At 41.3% G+C, this 22,464-nt stretch overlaps 1 protein-coding gene across 1 annotated transcript; it reads right to left on the bottom strand.

Annotated features, from left to right (window-relative positions):
• Positions 1 to 11,070: 11,070 nt before the first annotated feature.
• LOC117533809 (bcl-2-modifying factor-like) lies at positions 11,071 to 22,087 on the bottom strand. The gene is made up of 4 exons (XM_034197759.1): positions 21,937 to 22,087; positions 18,933 to 19,166; positions 17,395 to 17,606; positions 11,071 to 14,635 (listed from the first exon to the last, which is right to left on the bottom strand). Exons 2-4 carry the CDS (start codon positions 19,141 to 19,143, stop codon positions 14,519 to 14,521), a joined length of 540 nt encoding a protein of 179 aa, XP_034053650.1. The 5' UTR covers positions 19,144 to 19,166; positions 21,937 to 22,087; the 3' UTR covers positions 11,071 to 14,518.
• Between the last annotated feature and the right edge of the window lie 377 nt (positions 22,088 to 22,464).

Genomic DNA, 22,464 nt, shown 5'->3' with positions numbered 1-22,464 from the left:
CGTTGGGCCACCGTACACTTCGGTGTCGGTTACAAAACAAAACCGTTCGACCTTCGGGCGGCGTAGTCAAGCCCTGCTAGCCAGGCAGGCGACCCGCAGGTCGTTTTCAGATAAGACCGGCACTGATTTCGGCAGTCAGTCTCAGCATGACCCGTAAGCTCCGGCAGTGATTCCGGCCCAATGCCGCTTACATATGTTAATATATTATCTTTCATTACCAGATCACCAGTCACCTCACAAGGTAAGCAACTCGGTTCATCTCAGTATTTCATACTTCACTGGTTTTGGGAATTTCATCGGAGCGGTTATTTCCCTCCTGAATGATTATCCTGCAAACCGGGGCCTAATCGCCAAACACCATTACATTCTCATGTTGTATTATCATGGCAATCATTTCATTCATATGACGTGTAAACAATAAATATGTAATCCTTACATCACGTCTCTCCGGTTTGAAATGAAAGCTTTAGCACAAGTTCAATAAGGAAGACCTAACACGAGTCACTTACACGTCACTCTATGGCTCCCTTCCCCCCTCATTAAATACGAGGGCGTCACCCCTCAGCAGCCAATTGCTGCACATGCTAAATTCTTTAAATGCCTGCTCTTCCTCCCTGTCAGTTGTCATTGCAGATGATCACACGCAACCCGCCTCCACCCCTCTCGCCTCCCGTCTCCTCCAGGACAAAGCTAAACCTTCCTTCTTCAGACCGGTCTCACCTACTCATCACCACCACCAGTGTCTAGACCCCGGGGATTTCATCGGAGCGCTTCTTTCCCTCCTGAATGATTATCCTGCAAACCGGGGCCTAATCGCCAAACACCATTACATTCTCCTGTTGTATTATCATGGCAATCATTTCATTCATGACGTGTAAACAATAAATATGTAATCCTTTCATCACGTCTCTCCGGTTTGAACTGTCAACACCAACTGACCACAACTGGAACAGACGCAGTGAAACGTGATCCCATCAGCAGTAATGCCCAAATCATAACAGTAATCTTCAACTCCATTAAACACACCTAAATGCCTAATATTGTCCTTGAGATCACAATGTAGCTGTCTCTGAAAAACAATACAGCCTTTTTGGAAGACATCAATACATTTACAACCCCTTAAATGTCTTAATTAGGGCCGGGACTTTAACGCGTTAATTAAGATGAATTAATTACACAAAAATTAACGCGTTAAAAAAATTAACGCATTTTAATCGCACTTATTTTTGCACCGCGGAACGTTTCTCACTGGATGAGTTTCAGGCGTACCGATTATACTGGAGCACCAACTAACGTTCATGACTTCAGACAACAACAAACCACAGTGAACAACAGTGGGATATGTTGTTTTTTTTTAAACGGACGGATGGAAGCGTCGATAAGAGCACGGTTGTGTGCAAATTATGCAAAAAGGAATTCGCATATCACCGCAGCACATCAAGCCTCAAGTATCACCTCAATGCAAAACATATAGCAGCTAGCGTGGAAGCTAGCGTGGACGTTAGCCTCTTTTATCGCGTTCACACCAAAAAGAGCCGGTACTAAAATTAGTTAATGAGAACCTTTTTACCCCCACGAAAGTCCCTGCTAGAGAGCAGAGAGCTGCTAGAGAGCAGGGACTTTCGCACAGCTCTCTTGTGAGAAAAGAGCTATATTTCTGATTGGCTGGGCGGATTGCAAACCACGCCCCGTAAAACTCCCAAAAAGTTTTGTGAATTTTATTATCCTCGCATTAGCATTATTAGCATTAGCCCAGCGAAGAAACGCAGAGAGACTAATTTATGGCAACACAAAATAAAACATGGGAGCGGTGGAGATGAGGAGGTGTCGGCGTTCTGGCGATTTACTCGGAAGGCTGCTGGGATTCCCAGCAGCTTCTACTGAAGCCAGTCCCCAACTCCGGGGACTTTGGGCGGCAGTATACGCCGTGAAGTGGTTTGCGGCCTGCCAGTAAACCCAAAGCAGAAGAAGAAGAAGTGACGTCAGCGGCTTCATTTGCCTAATCCACCCCCAAATTCAAAGAGTTCTCATGAACTAAGTTCTCATGAACCTTTGTGGGAAAAGTACTGCAGTGTGAATGCGCCTAATGGTATACTAAAATCCATGTGAAAAAAATTGCTTCTCACTGTTCTCAGGTCAAATATTTATATGTGATTAAAAATGCGATTAATTTCGATTAATTAATTACAAAGCCTCTAATTAATTAGATTAATTTTTTTAATCGAGTCCCGGCCCTAGTCTTAATACATAGCCAACTTTTGTTTAAGGAAGTCCAACGCATGACCATTACGGTCACCATTTCCTTCCTCACCTTCACTAAGCGGCTGCCAAGTGGCCTTTTCCTCAGATAGAGAAAGGAACCTCTCAGCTGTAGTTCGCGTGCCACAGCATGATAAAAAAGCAAGGGGCGGAGGGTTGCATGTGAGGGAGTGCAAACAATAACCAGGCATGGTGACAATGAGAGCCTTCAGTCACCTTCTTCCTTCCCCCCGCTCTCTCCCTTTCTCCTGACGGTAGTGTAGGACACAGCTGTAGAGCAAGACTACATTGTGTTTCCACTCCTGTTGTCTTTTTGAAGTCGTATAATTAAATGTAACTATCGTGAAGCAAACCCACCTGATGCTGGCTCTGCATTGTTGCTCTTGGCAGGATCTTGCTCAACAAGATCAGTGAGCTGTTGTGTCATATTGCCCAAAGTTTTAAAGTTGGAATATACCCTCATCTGGCTTAACTGGTTAGAGGTGTTGATGAAAGAAAAAACAACTCTGTTGATGTGATAATGCTGTGTTACAAAACTGTCTCAGAAGGTGTTTTATTTCAACACAAACTTGAATTTCTGGAAAATATAATATGTTTGAATAAAACGCCAGTTACATTGTCTATCATTAAACATCTTGCGTGTCGCAGATTGGTAAAAAAAAGCATTAGGTTAATATGTTTATTCTTTAAATAACAAAAGCCCTGATATTATATGTCTTTAATGGCTATATTGAAAGAAACCTGATTCCCTGTTGTCTGCATTTCGCTAGTGGTGTCAGAGGCATTATTAGCTTGCCAGAATAAAACAGGATCATGTAGCACTCGTGTCTCTTAGCTTGTCGATTTGAAACGGTGCCATGTCAGAGTGCCAGGTCCAGGTCACAGTCTTTTAGCCTGCTTGAGGAGGGGGAGTCAAATCTGATGTGTGGGCTATTGTCTGGTGGTGTAGGTTTCCCTCTTGCTGATACTGCTGATTGAGATGGAAAATCAGCATCGCAGCTTTTAGGGGCGTCGAAGTGTCTCCTGAATTCACGAGAAAAGACGTGACAAATGGTGGATGAAGTTATACAAAAAGACACATCTGGCCGTATAACTTGAATCCATCATGAGTTTCACTGAATGTGCAACTCAAGCAGTGTGTTGGCATTGAATACTCAATAACTAACGAGATGGTTCTGTGGACACAAAGCAGGGCCTTCTTTATTATTTCTATTAAATTCATACTGACTTTGTTTTTCTCATGCAAAGACTTAGTAATAATCTCCAAATAAAATGTTTCATGATCATGTCAGACACAGTATGTTTTCCAAATCACACTACAAATCTTCCAAGATTACAGTTTTGGATACAATTTAAAGTGTAAAAGTAACCAAATAGACATTTAAAGGCACAGTTTTTATTCTGTCACATCATACTTTGCATGAAGTCATCAGCACTGAGCACTTTTAAGGCTTCAAACGTAGTAGCAGATCAGCAGTGACAGAAGCTGCATGCATTAACTAAAATGAGAAAGTCACGGAGAAGACGAATCACTGTAGTGAAGAAGTCTTCTCTTTGCTAAACCTTGTATCATCTGTAATAGTGGTCAGCATATCAGGAACAAGTGCTTTATTTAGATATGTATGAAAGTGATTTACATGTCAGATCCTCAAGTTTGTGAAGTCTGTTTTGGCTTTACATATTTTAACATGAAATCTGTGAGGTATTTTTGTATGCACCACAATGATTTTTCTGGGGAAACCTTAATGCAAATGCAGCTCTTGAGAAAATAAACAAATGAGCAGCAAAAAGATTCAGTAAATGACTTCAATGCCTGGGAAATCGGGCAGCGAATCTCACCATCTGTGTATAGAAGGCAAACATTAGTGCTCATTTCCTGTAATTTTCTGTTTCACTGCACAGATATCACACTCCATAGAACCAGCGTAAAAGACAAAGTTAGAGATCATTTCTCAGCTCCAAAGTCACAATAAAGTGCCCTGACTGATTGCAGGCACATACAGAAGTAAGTTGGCGAACTCAATGAACTATCCCCCATTTCTTTTAAAAAGGGCAGGTTCTTCGTCATCTATCAATCTGAGCCTCCCATTGAGTGTCTCACATTGAGATACAAGCAAGCACTTATGCTCTCCCTCAAGTGTCCTAATAAACCACATTGTCTCCAGCTTGTTCTCCCCTCTCCCTGGAGTCTTGCGATGCCAAAAGTTCCCCTCGCAGGCTTCTCCTACCGGGCTTATTTGGGGACATCTGCTGCCATGTCCAAATATTGTTTTTGGCTGAGCCATCGCTGGCTCTGCTGCGAGAGAATAGAGCTGGGAACTATTTTTACCTCAGCGGCATAGACTGTGTTAACATACAAAACAATGCCTCTATCCCCCCGGTCTTCCAGCTGCAAGAGCAGGGGAGCAACTGCTGGAGAGAGCAAACACACAAAACTGCGAAGCAAGCTGCTTGTGTTCGGAGGGGAAGGCAGTGGGAACAACATTATGTGCGGCCTTTTAACCTTGTTCACACTCTGATTTTCAAAAGAAAGGAAAACGTCTAACTTTTGAGTTTCAGGATAAGTGTCAAGTTTTATTTGGACAGGATGATGTTTACACTGGGCTTTATATTAAGTGGCTGTTATATATCTCTTGTCTACTGTTTTTTTAATTACGGCAAGAGTTTCCAATTTGTTAGATAAGCATAAATGCAATAATGAAGTAAATTGCTTTACTATTCATGTTCTCCTTTATCCTCCATTAGTACTTTCAATCAGCCTGCTGAATAAACAATGATAAAACAAAATGACTTGGAAAAGTTTCCTTGTTTCCTACTACTCTTTTTTACACACTCCCTTGAGACCTGAAGTCACATTTCATATCCGTTTATTGCGAAGAGAGTGTCCAATTCATTTTCTTTTAAGTTTGCAATAGACTTCTTGAGACCACAGTTAATGCAAGGACTGTTGATTTCTCAGGGCACTCGGAGGAAATTATACTTGGGCTGAATAATTGAAACAAAAACATTGGAAGGGAAAGGATCTGTGTGTTGAGGGAAGACATAATGACTGCTCACTTTGTTTTCCCTTCACATCACATTACGGTATTTATAGACTTCTTCTGTTCCAGGCGGCATTTGAGAACAGCTCTAAGAAATAACAATCGAGAAGCCAATCAATTTAAAAAGCAAAACAAACAATTCATTAGGGGAAACGCAGCAAGAAATTAAAATGCTTCTGTGTTGTATTTCATGCCTTCATTTTGGGATTATGAGTCTTTTATAAATGATTTCACGGGTAAATTAGGCCAATTTGTCTGGATTTACCCATCCTTTATCTGAGATGTGGCACACACCCAACAGTGCAAGATTACAGGTCAAACCAAGGTGACATATTTGTAGTCACCTGAGTAGGATTGCTTCACTTTTTGGCTTTGGAACAGCATGTGATGACGTTTGATCGTGTTAATAACAAGGCCCTTGATAACTGATTATCAGAGTGACGTTTACCTTGCACATTGGGTGTATCTCCTCTAGACTTCAATGATCTTATCATGACTTGGTCTTATTCAACTTTAAACCTGAATGTTGCAGAGTTCAAACTATTGAGGCCAAGTTAACAAAAGCTTAGTCTACAATGTGTATGGTAAACCTTTTCCTGATATTCAGTTATCAAGGACACATTCATTAACTTTAGAACATTTATATAATATCTGCTGGTTCAAAATGCAATGAACAAATGTAGGTAGAAACAAGCTCAAACCTTATGTCTTCCCATTGTATGTGTTCATACATTCATATACACCTAATATTAAGAAAAAATTAGGGGAAAGTACTGTATTCTTTTATCAATACTTTCCACATATATAGTATACTTGGCGTGACAAAACTCTATCATATTCAACGAGGAATAGAGGAGTTTTTTTATCCTGCAATAAGTCTACTAGTCAGTGGCTTTGTTCCCATCCCATACTCCATCATTTCTATGAAACGTATGCTTTCTATAAATATCTTGTCTGTCTACAAGCTCTGTTTGAATACACCGCAAAACCCATGTGGTGCTTTCATATAATTCATCTTTGTGAACACAAATGTTTTCTGTCTTTTCCAAAGGTAATTCATCGTGTCCATGATTCAAAGGCTGACTGAAGGCAGGGTATTGTTACTCTACTGTCCCTACACAAATGGTTACATATCACACATGTACCTGACACGCAGGGCGTCGTGAAACCAAGTCATTATGTCACTCTGGAAGTATCCATGGTTGTTTGCAGAGTCAACAAACACAATCATAACAGTTTGACCCTCATCCAACACGCAGACAGCCATAAACAAAACTTTCCGGGATGTGACACACTGGAGATTCGCTGTAAACATCAGGGAAATCAGACAGAAACTGGTCACTAGAAACAAGTGCAATAGAGATGTAGTGATCAGTAAACACTATTCAAAACATTTTCCTTCTCATTCAAAGTTTGAGAATCTATGTTCAGATTACATTTATTTACGCTAGTGGTTTGGGTGGCATTTTGTCCAGCACAGGACAAGACTGGAAACATCTGAACAATTATTAGATTGATTCCCATTAAAGTCTACTTTGTTATGGTGATTTGAATACACAGTCTGATGACACTGTGTAGCACAACAACATTTTATTAAATATTATCATATTGCTTTTATCCCAGGGAGACAAGAAGAGCTTGTTCTTTAGTTTCCAGAGACCGGCCATCTGCTGCAGCCCTTAACCACTCATCTGTCTTGAATTAGACAGCAGTCACCACAATATAAATACCCACTTATCATCTCGGTAGTTTGTCCTACCCTGATACAGGCCTGAGATGACAGAGACAATAGCGGACGCCCATTGCACCAAGTCCCCCTGGAGGCACGTCTCGACTCACGGGCTGCATTTAACTTTTATTACCCAAGGAGATGGATTGGCTGCTCCCCACCCTTATTTGGTGGTGCGGTGTACGTATACGAGGGTCTGTGGTTGTAAAGCGAAGGCAGCGTGGCTCAGCCTGATCGGAGCCAGGTAACTGAAGAGCCCTGCCACCAATTTCAAAAAGCTCACAGATAATGTGACTCATGGTTGAGTTTTTTCTTTGTGTTGGTTTTTTGTAGATTGATTGATTTAGAAAAGATACATTCACTTGTTGCCCTGCAGGTTTGGTTCTCTGGAACAGCAAAGTGGACCCACATCTAATGTTGGAAAGCATTGTTTTATTTACCATTAGGCCTAGCTGCAAAAACATTTTCCTAAGTAAAATACGTTTTGGCATTAACACTATTTCCACGTTATCTTCTTTAACACTTTGCTTCCCACTCTTTTCATTTCAATGATGTGTTATTGATAATCCCTGTTTTCGACATGACAACTACCTTTTTGGTGTAAATGCATTCACACCAAACACAACAAACGCATACACTCCACTTAAGTCAAAAGCTTAGGTAGCAGTTGAGGTGCTGCTAAGCTATGCTGTTTTTTCTCTACCATTGGAAATCTATGCTGTTGCCTTAATTATGTGTTACAGTTGTGGGATGTTCAACTGAATTATCAATATTAGATCTTCGAAATATAATTTTTTTAAACAGTGAAGTTAATGTGGCTATCTCACCAACTAGCTTAAACTTGATTTTGCCCTCTTGTTCTTAAGGACGGTTTTTCTGTGACTAAGTGCAGCAAGTGTGACTGCAGAAGTGGCAATTTCCGAGCCACAGAGCAGTTATTCTGAGGTTTGGTTAGTATTCATAAGCGGTCAGGACAGGGAGCTGACAAAACTAGGAAGAAGCTGGAGCCTGCAGCTCAGCTTAAATACAAACTAAGGGGATGAAGTGCAGGTGGACAGGAGGTCAGATGGCTGCAGAGCTAATGGTTACCAGGTGAAATGAATAAGGCCAGGGCAGACAATCAAAGTCAGGTGGGAAAACACAAAGGCAGGAAGTAAAAAGTAGACATGCCTTAAAATGAGTACACTTACAAAATAAAACAGAAAACATATCAACAAAAGCCAGCGTCATGACACAAAGTATTTTCTTTTATGACTGAACTCTTTAATCCCATTATTTTTATGGTGTAGCCTACTGATTATTATGCACTTTGTTGTGCTTGCAACACTATCCAATGCAGTTTGGTTGCATGAAAATAAATTGTCACCTACAAAAACAGATATGTGTTTAGCTATGGTTTGAATGCAAGTCAGTTATTAAAGCATGGTCCACAAAGCAGAGACTCATCTAAGAAGGCAGTCATGCTATTCCCAAGAGCCCCTTCTCAGCTGCAGCTGCACCAACGTGTTTTGACCTAAACACACCGCCAAAGTGCTACACCTGACATGTGTGCCCTTTCAGAGCGGCAGGACCTCTTCTCTATGGACGGGAAGTTCATTTCCTCAGAGGATGGAGCCACACCTATTCCATTTTATACCATATTATTATTTTACCCCCATAAATATAGCCCATTTCTGCGCTGAAAGACATGTTTCTAAAGCTCAGTATATCTCAGGGAACATCAATGCATCAACAAGAAAAGCTTTGTACATGTGTGGAGAAGATTGAAGATTGATTATTTCTGAAAGTAAAAATGGATGTTTACACTCGCAGTGCAGGAAGATGCTCCTCCCTTGACCTCTTTACAAGAAACCGCAAGACACAGAGAGCTTTGAGAAGGTGATAATTGAAATGTCATCACTCTCTGAAACATCTCATGAGATCGTTCTGTGGATTCATAAACCAGAAGATTATTGTGAGCTCATTCTTGTCCTCGCTCAGTCTTAAATCATGATAGCAGCACAAAACAGATGGGGAAATGTGAAACAACTGAACAAAGAAACTAAATTATGGTAACACGAGAATATATAGCAACCTGATAAAACTGTAAATCTCACAGTCACTCAGAGACACAAAAGCAACTTCTGTGGGACTGCTGCCTGCCACAAAGGGAAATATAGGAACAGACAAACAATACACATAAAACATTTCAGTCTTTCCCTGGCGGCATTGCAGCACTCACATTCAGACACTGAAGGGTTAATGTAATTTATGGGACTCAAGGCAGAAAGGCAGAAGTAAACAAAGAGAGCCAAGGACTGGAGCTTCTCTGGCTGCTGAAGTTGAGGCGTGACCCTTGAGATAGGCACCGGGCTATCATGAGGGCGTCTCCCTGTGTGACTAGCCAGGAGAACAGGGAGGCCTTTGTCAGGGCTGTGTGCGAAAAAGTGCTGAGCCAAGCGGGCCCTCACCCCTCACTCCCTCCCACCCATGTGTTTTTTTTTTCTCTTTCTCCCTGGAGACACACACGAATGCTCTCTCTCTCTCACACACACACACACACACACACACACACACACACACACACACACACACACACACACACACACACACACACACACACACACACACACACACACACACACACACACACACACACACACACACACACACACACACACACACACACACACACACACACACACACACGTCTGTATTTACCAGCGGTCCCAGGGGACGAGGCTTTTTACTTCAACTGGTGAGAGGTTAAGGAGGGGAATAAAGGGCCAGTTTTTTGGTTAAAGTCTGGATAAGTTAGCATTGCATTCTGAGATGCAATTTAGGCTTTAATATAGCCCGCTGCTAAGAGTTTCTAATAGTCTCTGTTTCCAGTCAAGTTGACTTTGAGAGAAATGTCATCCTGCCTTGATAAGAAATGTGTTTTCTGGTCTGCTTTTCAAATTTCAAAGTGAAAACAACAACTGCTCTGTCTTTTTTTGTAATGGTTCCCGATATCTACTCGTTGATCACATTGAAGTAAATGAGGACATTAAATTGTTCTAAAGTTCAGTCTGTATGCAATGTGGTTTACTATGAGAAATAAAACACAATACGGTTAATTATTCAAGTAATTTGACAAACCAATTAGTGTGTGTTGTTTGTGTTGAGTGTGACTCTTTACTTATCTTAACAATGTTTGCAAAAGCAGAAACAACTATGACTGTGTTAGAAATAATACGGAAAATGCCTCAAAGGTGACAGTTGTCACTGGTAATGAAACTTTTTTGTATCAACTGAAATCAGCACGCCCCGCAGCTCAACACACTTCAATGTGCTAATCTTTATGGGGTTCAGGTCTCAAATCATGAATTTTCTTTTTTCCTGAGGCTGTGTTTACACACACACACACACACACACACACACACACACACACACACACACACACACACACACACACACACACACACACACACACACACACACACACACACACACACACACACACACACACACACACACACACACACACACACACACACACACACACACACACACACACACACACACACACACACACACACACACACACACACACACACACACCACACACACACACACACACACACACACACACACACACACACACACACACACACACACACACACACACACACACACACACACACACACACACACACACACAGCAGCTGCCTGAGGGAGAGCTGGTGACAGGAGAGTGAATCACTGTTTAGGTAAGGTTGCACCTTTCTCCCAGAGGGAAGAGCGTGTAAAATGTGCTAAGCTCCCAACATTGCCTTCAGGGCTTATGAAATGCTCCTATTGTTCATGCTAAATTAACTTCTTTGGGACTTTCAGGGGGTTTAAATCACTGGTGTCTAGCATAGAACAGGTTTTATTCAGTCACTGTGACTTTATGGGATTGTTATAGTTATGGCAGCAGAAACGTGTTAGGTGACGAACACAGGAATGATTATGTAAATGTATCATGTGTGTTTGTGTATGTGTGTTAGAGAACTCATCGTAAGAAACAAAGCACAAGCCTTTTAAATTGTCCATAAAGCTTTAATGAAAAAAAAAACAGCAATGTACCCATTTAACAACAGAAGAAATTAAGAGAACTTGTAAGATTTCGAGAGCCAAGCTCTTATGTACAGCATATTGCACTAGAAAAAGAACAAACATCCCCCGTCCCTCTGTTCCCTCCATCACCTCATGTCCTGCGCTGTTTGAAAACTGTGCAGTCGACACAGAGCAGTCCCAAAGATGACACAGACAATGCTTTAACAAAAACTGCTACATTTGGACTGGGTCTCACTTCATTAGGACACATGAATGTGAAATCCTTGAGACCACTCTGAACGTAAAGAAAGAAATGTGAAGACAATACAAACTCCCGAAGCACGGCAGTCTGAAATAAGTTCCACTGTTCAGTTCATGTATTAAAAGAGATATTGTGGTTTTCACTCCATTAAATTACATTCAAACCCTTAAGATACAGATTTTTTCAGGAATGTTGGACATGCATTTTTACTCCATTTACATATATTGAAAAAAGCCCTTGAACTGAGTGACACAGCAGACTTTGCAATATCCAAAAGTGTTAAATGCCACAACATTGAAAAAAAAGCAATCCTAAAAAAAAAACTGTTGTTGTAGATCTTTCCTCGTCTTATTACAAAAAGATATGGAAAACAATTGTTACAAATGTTTTATAAAGATAGCCACAATAGCTGTTTCAAATGTATGTCAAATGTATAAAAAAAAACACCAAATCACAGCACTTGACAGAAAAGATGCACTTTTTCCTTGATATTAAAAAAATGGAATCGAAGAAATTTGATATTAAAGACACTGAAGGTTGAACGAATAACAAAATGTTTCACTTGAGTCAGGGTTGCAACAGTGGTTGGTAACCGACTGAGTGGCTGTTCAACCCAGCTCACATACAAATAATACTGGGCACCATGGTGACTCATTCCTCCTTCAAATGTAAACCCACAGCCCTACTAGATTGTAGATAATAAAGCACAAGAACCCAGGCGAGCTAGGCAGATCCAGCATATTACAGAGTTTCTAGAGGGGAAGTTCAGCACAGGAGTAGAAAGAGAGAGGTGCAAAAAATACAGTATACAGGTAAACAAAAAAATCGTTTTTACAGTGCACATTGATTGCAAACAGTCATTTCTGATATTGAGAAGCGCGGTTAAACTCGCCGTTTGTGCTGAGAGCCGTCAAAGGTTGAGCCTGTGCCTCGTGAAACAGATCTTTTGTGTATCAAGGCACAACGAACACGACATACTGTGTGTGCCAAGTCGTTTGTATGGTAGCATGTTGTTCTCACAGAGCCCAAGTGAAACAAGGGCTGTGGCAAGTGACTTTGAATAATGATGCCAAGTGTTGATGATGATGTGGCAGGTCTGTTACTCACAAGGCACATTTTTGTACATTTGATTGTCTGCTGTTCACGTGATTTGTAAAGACTCACACCGTTAGAGTGAGAACTCACGAGGCACATGGCTTTTAGTCCAACCTCCCCACACACAGGCATCAAACACGCAACTGAATGCGCATCAACTATGAGAAGAAAAGGACTGTACACACTGAGTTAGCATCTATACAGTAGAACTGAGCAAATATACACAAAATAAATTAGAATAAATTATCCAAAATGAAACCTGTTCTCATTAAGGACAGGGAGTAGTTAAACATGGCGTGAATTGGCTCAGCGTTCATTGTTTGCAGGAAACAACATTTTGGTTTAGCTACTCGAGTCGTAACCTCTAAATCTGTTGATGTTGAGAGAATGTACTTTGGATAACATAAAAAGTCCAATGAAATATATTTTATTCTAACTCAAAGGCAGATTATTTGCAACTCATAGTAAGCATCAGGTAATTAACATGGTCCTTAACTACTCCCTGAAGAAAAAAACCCATCAGTGTCTTCAAAAGTTAATATCATGAATCTACAACAGACTGAAATAATACATCCAATGACGACATTTGTAAAGTCCTTAAAGACTTAATAAACCTTACTTTAAACAGTGGCTGTGTCGTTGCAAAAAGGGTGTATAAACCTTCTCTTAAAATGTGTCCGTGTGTGCGAGTACAAATGTTTTTCTGAACTGTACAGGAGCTGTTCTTACTAAGTTCTCTGTGAAGCTGGATATACCACTGGCAGTTTGGTGAAAGAAAGCACTTGAATGAAAGGTCGATACGTAACATGTATCAGCACATCGGGATTGAATCAGTGCTCGAAACACTTCCACCTGGAGCGAAATAAAATAAAAATGCATCTCTGTCACTTTGACCCAAAATCTTTCTGTAACAAAGAAATTTGAAAGAGGTGTAATCTCAGTTTGATTGCAAATGCAACAGATCCCTAAGATGTTCCTTTCCTTCCACTGGCTTGAATATTGCTCGCCCATAGAAATGCTGATAAACGTCATCTCTCCCACCCAATACAGCAAAGGGCTAAATTGCGATTGTCACTCCAGCCAGAGAAAGAAAAACTGAAAAGCTTTAGAAAACTATGAAATCTCTCCAAAGCTTTTCAGCTGTGTGATTGTTTTTCCAGTTCCCTGATCGTGATCCCACAAAGGAGATTTGTTCGTGCTTATTTGGTTTCAAAATGACTTCAGATTTTGGAAACAGTAAGCACGCACTCCTACAGACACATGATCACAAATTCAAAGAGTAATCACGATTATGTCGGGTATTATTCGACTAAAATACCTTCAGTAAACCTACATTCAAGTATACATGTGTTTCTCCTTTAAATCAACAGGATCTGAATCTACACAGTGGGTCTTTAGGCCACTTCTAACAGCATGAGTGGAACTAGAGATGGAGAGGCTGATGGATGAGACTTGATGATGTCACTATGTCTAAAGTGGAATCTGGCAAGTGCAGCATCAAGGTGTAGCACTGTCACAATGTCATGAAAACCATTCAGAAATGAGCCAGTGTGAAACAGTAAAGGATAAGTACAGGGCTTATTGTTTTTCTGAGAATAAATTAGAAATTTGCCTCGAGTCCTCAAGGTTTAAAGTCAGTAACTTCAGCACAGACATGTCCACGTCCAGTTTGACGGCAAAAAAAGTGGCCTAATCTTAAAAAGGAGTCTCTTGTTTTTCACTGATTTCCTCGTTGCAAAAGAGTTGTACTGTGGCAGGAGAGAATAAGGCATTCCCTGGACTGATGGAGGTCCTTCAAGACTTGAAACACCAAATAAAAAGAGCAGTTTACTGTACAAAATAGGTAATCTTACAAACATTTCGAAAATATCTCTTCAAACGCAATGGCTTCTTCAAAAAAAAAAAAAGCAAAAAAAAAATTGTCAGTCTCCGTCCAGCGGTGACAAGTGTTTTCTTCATCTCATCTTCGTGGTCAATAAGAAAACAAAATCCAAACCCGTGTTCCATCTTACAGTGCCATCTCTTTAAAAGTCTGGTCCCTTGTCCCTATAAGGAGGGGGAAAAGAAGCTCCTTCATCTCTGCGCTCCTCTCAGGCGGGGGAAGAGAGCCTCTCGTGGAAACAGAAAGCCAAACAGGGCCATCGTAAGGCGCATCCAGGCAGGCAGGTTCTGTCTCCGACCCCTCATGAACTGCAAAGAAAAAAAGCACATGAGGTTGTTAGCATCAGGGATTTATCAGCGGTACGATAAAGACAATAACCCTAACATGGTTTTGAGTTAGAGCCTTGTGACCTGTGGTAAACCTTGCGATATCAAATCAAATGACCAGGTAGAATTGATGTTTCCACAACATTAGCTTTTGTCTAGCAAACATATCTGTCTCACGCACATCCTGCAGTTTAATACACGCAATACCAAGGGCAGTGGCTCAGTGATTTCCTGGTGACAGAAGTTAATTGTATTGCTTCATTTATTCGTTTGATGAGAGGATGAAAATGACCAGACTTAAAACAACCCTCAGGATCTGCCACTCATCTCCATAATATCAATCCCCCCTCCTCTCTGGGGTTTGAGACAGTCCCTCTTATTAAATGTCGCGCTGTTGACTTCTCAAACCTCAAAAGTGAAATGCTTTCAGAGAACGCACTGCCTATTTCATCACGGCTCTCTTGTAAAAGCAGAAAGTCAGACGAATAATTATCAAAACAAAGCCAGAGGAAAATGAATCTGCTCCCGGAGCTGCCTTTCTCTCAGCTCTGTCATTTTCTTCTTTTGGGGGGCTACACTACAGATGAAGGGGCTCCTGCTGCAGCCTGCAATCTCCTCTCTCCCCCTCCTCATCTCTGATCCTGCACAGCAGCTCCCACTGACTTTCTGAACAGCCGTGCTCACATATTGCAGCCTGTTGCATAAGCACTCCTGCTACCATATCTCCCTCTCTCTATCAAGGTCTCTACCAGCTTAGTAATCAGAGTCCGCCACAGGCTATTTGATGCAAAACTAGCAGCCTGCACTGAACTGAACAAGCACCGCTAAATGTAACCGTAATTGTCCTTAATTCTACACTGCTGAGCTTATTTAAACACCACGTCGGTTTGTTCCTCATTCTGCTGTCATTTGGGTGTGTAGTGGAGGATGACGTGTACTTTGTTTGCCCTTTTTAGGCTAATTCCCTTCAAGCGATTAGGAATTATGACACCATGTTGGCTCCTTTACTCAATGTAACTCCTTTACTCAATGGATTATCTTTTCCCCCCTCAAATATTCCTACTAATTGCATTTTAAAACAAAAACACAATGTACTTCACATCTACTAGAATCCACATTTTAGCCCACACCAGCAACTTCTTCTCAGATAGGCAGTGAACAAGTCTAACAATAGCACCAGACACAATACAGAAGAAGTGATTGGATATCATAAAGGATCTTTATTTTTGTATTTTTCTCCCTTTGGAGTACAACAGCAGTATCCAATCCTGCAGGACTGGAGTGCAGACACAAAAGAAAGCGTCTCTCTTATCTCTTTGTCACAGAGTTACAAACCAAAACGCACACAAACACAAACGCCGAGGCAGGCAGCGAGACAACTGAGGTATTGTGGGTAGCCGTGAGTCAGACACTATTTTTAGACACCATATAAACAGACGGCCAAGTCTACCCAGACACAGACCTGCCGCTCACTCTTGTTCGTGATAGTCACATTGATCTCACCGGCTTTATCACTTTACTTTTAGTCTTTCACCCACTCTCTTTCACTTTGTTTACTCCATTTACCTCCTCCATTAACCACACAGTGAAGTGCTTTTCAAAACGTATCAACCACACCTTGATATTGACGCAGACCCCCGTGGCAAAACAGTACAGCAGCAGATAAGGAAGGCGATACCCCTCCCTCCCAGTATATTTGTACTCATTAACTCGAGTTCATAGTGTGGACTCTCAGTCAGGCCACTGAGTGCTTAACAAACGCTGATACCGCTAACCCCTGGACCTGTTATAAAACACACTTTGTTGCCACATCTAGATGTACAGAATGGATGTGGAACATGTTGTCAGCTGCATGTGAGTTTCATTTCTCGATATGCACAATTAACCACATATCGTGAACTACACAAGGTATGTGGTGCTGAGCTATTCTCTCGGGAGCTTGGCAAACAGTGAGCCTACACGCTCAATTACCTTCATCGTCTTCACAAGTCCCACATCGTTTCATGCTTCATGAGGTACGTATGTTCAGTAAAAATAAGTCTGCTTTCAGGTAAAAAAAAGTAATAAACAGATGGTTGACGTCTTTTAAATTACACAGCGGAGACAAAGAGATGAAGGAAATCTGTCAGGAGTGGGCGGGTTCTCTTTGTAGACTAGAAAACATATTAATATTCCTTTTGAGTGTAATGAAATAGTGCCAATGATGCAGTATGGGAAGTGTAGTCTTTAACATTCTGCTGAGATTTAGAAGACCAAATGACCTTGACCAAAGGGCCAATATTTCATTTTAAAAAGGGAGAAAGGGACAAAAACAATATATTCCTTTGACTGAATGATTTTGAGTTTTGTCGGTTCTGTAAAATTGTGCTCTATTAGTGATTTAGGATTTTTCCTTCAGTGTGGCCAAGAAAGTGATTGAATCACAGCACAGGCTATTTTTATCCAGTTGTGGTCAATTCGGCTGGCAAAATGTTCTGCCCTTTTTCCCCCAAAAGTGAACCACAAATTGGCACAAGGTTCTTTTGAGTTGTGTCTCTAATCAAGTAAATGCTGACACACAAACTTTCTATCCTGTGTAAAAAATCAGCTTGAGTCCTAGCAAACCAAATGTGTAACGATTGGCATTGTGATATGCATAAGGAGATGTTGAACAGGCAAACAGAGGCTTGACACAGGTTCTTATTGTTTGAAGTAGTGAGATCATTTAAGGATCCACTTCACTGCGTGGGAGTGAGGCTTACCAGTTCAACGTGATCCTGGTGGAACTTGTCTCCGATCTCCCGAAGTTTACGACCAATTTGCGCCTCGACGCTCACCCCTGCCTGCTCCTCGGGCCTCTCTGCCATCCTGTCATCTTCCTCCCCTCTGCCCTCCTCCTCTTCAATTTGCCTCTCTCCCCGGTCCTCCATGGGCTCAAACTGAGCGGGGAAATGTGAGCGTAATCCAGCGTTGCCTAAAAGGAAAACATCAAGCTTCTTAAAACTTGTGTTGTTGGTGTTGCATCTCTAAAATAGCTGTTTTCAGTGTCAGAGCCAAGATGAATATAAGGTAAAGAGACATTACTGATTCTGTTTAGTTAAACCACTTATGTATGACTAAAAAGTGAAAAACCTCAGTCAAGTATCTAGATTAATATGAATGGCTTCAAACACAACTGTGTGTGACAAAAACAGTATCTACTTAACACGGTTGCTGTATTGCTTTCTGAAACACAAACAGATTTTATCAGATTTTCGCAGATGGGAAAATTACAAAGAGTCCACAAACAAGTGGAAGGGTTGGTAGGTGGGAAAGCGCAAACCACATTATTAAATCATCAGTTTTCCTAGTAAACTGCTACCTTTCCGTTGTGTCATTGAGTTTACTCATTGCCTCAAGCGTCCTTCTGCAGTCAGAGGGAAAACTATGTTTCTATGTTATCATGTGTGCTGAATGCCCTGCTGTTCCTCCTCACAGAGGACTATAATACCTCCTAGAAATGAGCAAGAAATGGAACCGGGCCAAGTGCATGACATCCATTACTGAGTAAATTACAATGGAAGACAAGATGATAACAGTGTGTGGTGTTCATGTATTTCATGTCTTTAAACGCTGAACAATATGTACCTCTCACACAATGACACTGAGTCAACAAACAAACTATATTCTACTTCAACATGAGTTCAATTCAATTAGGGTGATGTCACACTGATTCGATTAGAGGTGGGACTACTATATTGGATTAAAAGTGATGGACATATTAGTGTGGGCATGTGCCTTTATGTTAGCATGAAATTAGCGTTGTCTGTATTTAAAATACGTAAACAGAAACAGAGTGTCATGTGGTTAACATTACATCAATATCTATCAGATCTAAATAGTTGGATGACATAACTACAAATCTAGTGTTAACTGTTTCTGAGTTTTACAAGTTCTCAGCATGCGTATAATAGGACACAGGGATCTCCCTGCTGTAAGGAAAATAAATGTCATAGGTTGTTCTAATTCTGGTTTTCAGTAATAATTTTTAATTGAATTCAGTTTCTCTAAAAGCCTTAAATCAAATAAAACCCCTGCCTCCAATTTTCATTCTATCCGACACTCCTAAAACCAGATTGACAGTTTTAATCACTTGGGTCTTTGAGGGCAGTTCTCAATGAGTAACCTGCCGGATAAAAGGATAAAAGGAATGACTAATAGTGTCAGATCTCACCAGAACATTAAACCCTTACACTCAGTTTCTAAAACCATAAGCCCACAACACTTTCCGTAGGCTCACATGATCTCGCCCCCTCCTTACCGTGAAAGGGTATGCGAGGCTGCCGATGCATGCCGCAGGGCAGTGAGTTGATGCCGATGCTGTTGTTGTTGTTGTGGCTGTTCGTCGTGACAGCAGCCATGGCCTGTCCAGCCGCAATCTGTGTAACACGTTCTTCGTATTTGACGTCCATATAGGGGGTTCCCCAGAGCTGTGAGATAGGCCGTGACATGTCCTCCTCCTCATCATCCATCCGATGCCTCAGCGGTAAACTCCCTGAAGGGGCAAAAATTAGCACAAAGATGGAAACTTTAGAATGACATGAAAAGTGTTTTTGTAGTGAACATATTAGACACATTTGTTGGACTGTGTTTGACTTTATCATCTTTAGATCGCAGGTAAGTTGGGTGTGATTTGTTTCCAAACAAAAAGTGCCAAATGTCATTGTGTTATCAGTGAAAACATTGCCCTCTGGCAGATAGAAAATTATCGCTCCCTGTCTACATTAAATGAAAATAAATCCTGAGTCATTAATGCCCAGGCTAATGTTGTGTGTGATACTGAAAACAAACAAGCAGAGATGAGTAACCTCAAGAGGCACACAGATGGATCTGCCAATGTAAACACAAGATTAAGCTATCATCTCTTATTATATAGTGATGAGTAGCAACAGGAGCCAAATATATGGAAACACCCTGTGTAGGGGCACCCAGCAGGCAGATACAAATGCCACGCCAAATCTGCCACACTCACGTAGCAGATTTTGCCAAGCTGTTGCTGCCAAATTGTAATTGAGAGCCAAAAGATCCACTGAAGAGGCAATTTCTGCCTCACAACTACCTTAATCTGTTCCACAGAGAGGAGTCACAGTCAAGAGATTAGCTTCCTCCAGCACAATTCGACAGCTCAACATTAATACCTATGCTTGTTGTCCCCTTTCTCTCTCTCAACCACATAATAACTGGATGGCTGCCTGTCCACACTTCTGTCTACACTATAAAACGCACACACACAGCAGCGGGTGATGTGTCAGTGAAACCTCAGTGAAACCAAAGTCCTGGCTAGACTGTCATGTGCTGCGTGCAGCGGCCGCTTCATGAGGGAGATAACGAGTTTCACTCCATCCTCAACTGTAGCTGCTCAACGCAAAAACACTTGCACTCTCTTCCTGCTTGGCCACATGCCACAACCTGAAATAGCGTTTCATCTTTTTTTCCAAGGGTGTCTGTCTTTTCTTTTTGTTGTGTGAGTGGAGACAAATGGGACTGGCAAATGCAAAAGTTGAAACTGGATATACTGGAATAGTGTTTACTGAGCTTGGCGAAACCAGTAGTGTATCTATTTGTGAAAGTGTCCATTATGTCATATCATATGGAGTCAAAGGAGGAAAATACATCTCGAGCAACTGTGGAAAAACACTGTCTAATATCCAGGTATTATTATTATAGTGTAAGATGTCAGTCTCTGAGTCACTTTTTTGGTAAACAAAAGAAATATTATAAAGCCACACATCCTCTGGCCTTGATTGTTCCCAGGGCATTTAAACCGTCCATCTTGTCACTGCACACTAATTATGTATGCATTACAGACATTAAAAACAGCCCATAATCTGCATGAACTTGTCCTCCAGGTAAATAAAGTAGTACTTCATTTGACATTATAAAAGCAGTAAGGGCTCTTCAACAGTAACACAAGTTTCACCGCCAATCAATGTGCACTTGTGTTGTGTGGCATTGACAGCCCTGTCTTGAATTTTCACTGGCAGTCAACAGAAGACTGGCAAGTATTATCATTGTGTCAGACACATAAAAACAAACATAGAAAGGGAGACACACAGAAAGACAACACACACACATACACACACAAACCCCCACACACACAGTGCCTGGGGCAGAAGGGAGGCCTGGCAGCCACCACAAAGCTGGAGCAGAAAGTGGCTCCCTCTGCTGCACCATCTGTGTACCGGGCTCTCCTCCATTCACCACTCAGGGTGGGGGTGCACTCAAGGTGAGCTGTGCTGATACTTACCCTACTGCCTAAATGTAACGAGTAATCCATATTCCGTGGATATTTTTGTGCTAGAGACGTCGTGAACACTACCTTAAACTATCACTGGAAAAATAAAGCCAATGTAATGGTTTAAAATAAATTCTGTTTGTTTATGTGTATGATGATATGTTGTTGTTGATACAGTTAAAATGCAACTTAGATGCAGAATAACTGCGGTTTTCATTCTTGTGTTGCAGTTGCAAATCGTTCATGAAGTTCGCTCCGGACGACCACAGGGATTGTGCTGCATATTTACCCGCACTAGAAGCACAACGCCCCGGGCAGCTCACAGCGGTAACACCGCTCATACAGACTTCCATACACATCTAGTGAAGAAACCTTTCGAAACAGGATGCTGACACATGGTACCGCTAACCACAGATTAAATTGTCAATATAAACTTTTTTTTTCTCGTTAAAAAAGCATTTAACAGTTTAGCCTGATTCATGCCAACCTAGGCCTATTTACAAAAAAAGTGTTAGAATAATGCCACTTGCATAGTTCCCATTATCGTCCGTTGACATCTTCTCTACCACTAAACAAACACTCGTGAGCCGACAGTTTCACTCAGGCAAAGCAGATACTACTTTCTACTCAATACTCAGTAATGTTATAGTGTGTAACAACTCTAATAAGCCGTCATGTTGTGTAATGTCAAAACACTACTGAGCAGCTGTTGTGTCTCAAACACCGGGAAACATCAGCCGGGACGTGGGGAATGGAAGCGCCGAGGTGATGGATAGAACCGGTCACATTCACATAATTTCGCTTCGTCCGTCAAAACAAGAGGAAAAAGCCTTGCTTGGTGTGAAGAACAGAGCAGAAATGTATCTATAAATGCCATTTTTCTGCCATTATGCCAACGCTTCTGTGAGTCCGCTCACCCCGCGTCTCTGCCCGGTCATGCCCCTCACATTGTTGACAAAACTCCCACAAACAACGAAGAACTACGGGACGGAGGATTTCTCTCTTTAAATTTGAATTAATGTTCACTCACCGCCAGCAAAAGCGCGTTCCGTTGTGATCGGTGGTATCTTGACAACTTGCCGCTACCTTGTTTCCTACGGACTGTGTTGATGCGACTTGTATCCCTCTTTGCATTACAGCTACTCATACATGTTTGCTGACTAGAGCGGGTTGTTTTTTTGGCCGTGTTAAAGCAGCAGTCCGCCCCGATGACAGGGAACCGCCCCTTCTTAAAAATGTGAAAGGAACAGAGTCAGCTACAGTGTTATGCAAATACAAGCCACACTGAAAGGATATTAAAAGCTGTTATTGCTTTTACAATTCATTTGCATTTCTATTTCAGCAATTGATCATGCATTTCTAACGAACATGTAGCAATGCCGTTTTAAATAGGCTAATTTTTGCATTTAAAATGGTACTTTAGTATCAAAATAAGAGCATTCAATGTAGACACTATGTGTTATTACTATGTTTTTTCAGTTATAATTGTATGTGTGCATTACATAACATTTTACTATAATAGTTGATCCCTGTTGCACTAATATCAAACATTGTAAGC

Source organism: Gymnodraco acuticeps, unplaced genomic scaffold (genome assembly GCF_902827175.1).
Source record: "Gymnodraco acuticeps unplaced genomic scaffold, fGymAcu1.1, whole genome shotgun sequence".
NCBI lineage: Eukaryota > Metazoa > Chordata > Actinopteri > Perciformes > Bathydraconidae > Gymnodraco > Gymnodraco acuticeps.
The sequence above is the reverse complement of the archived record's forward strand: the minus strand, read 5'-3'. Positions and strand labels throughout refer to the sequence as shown.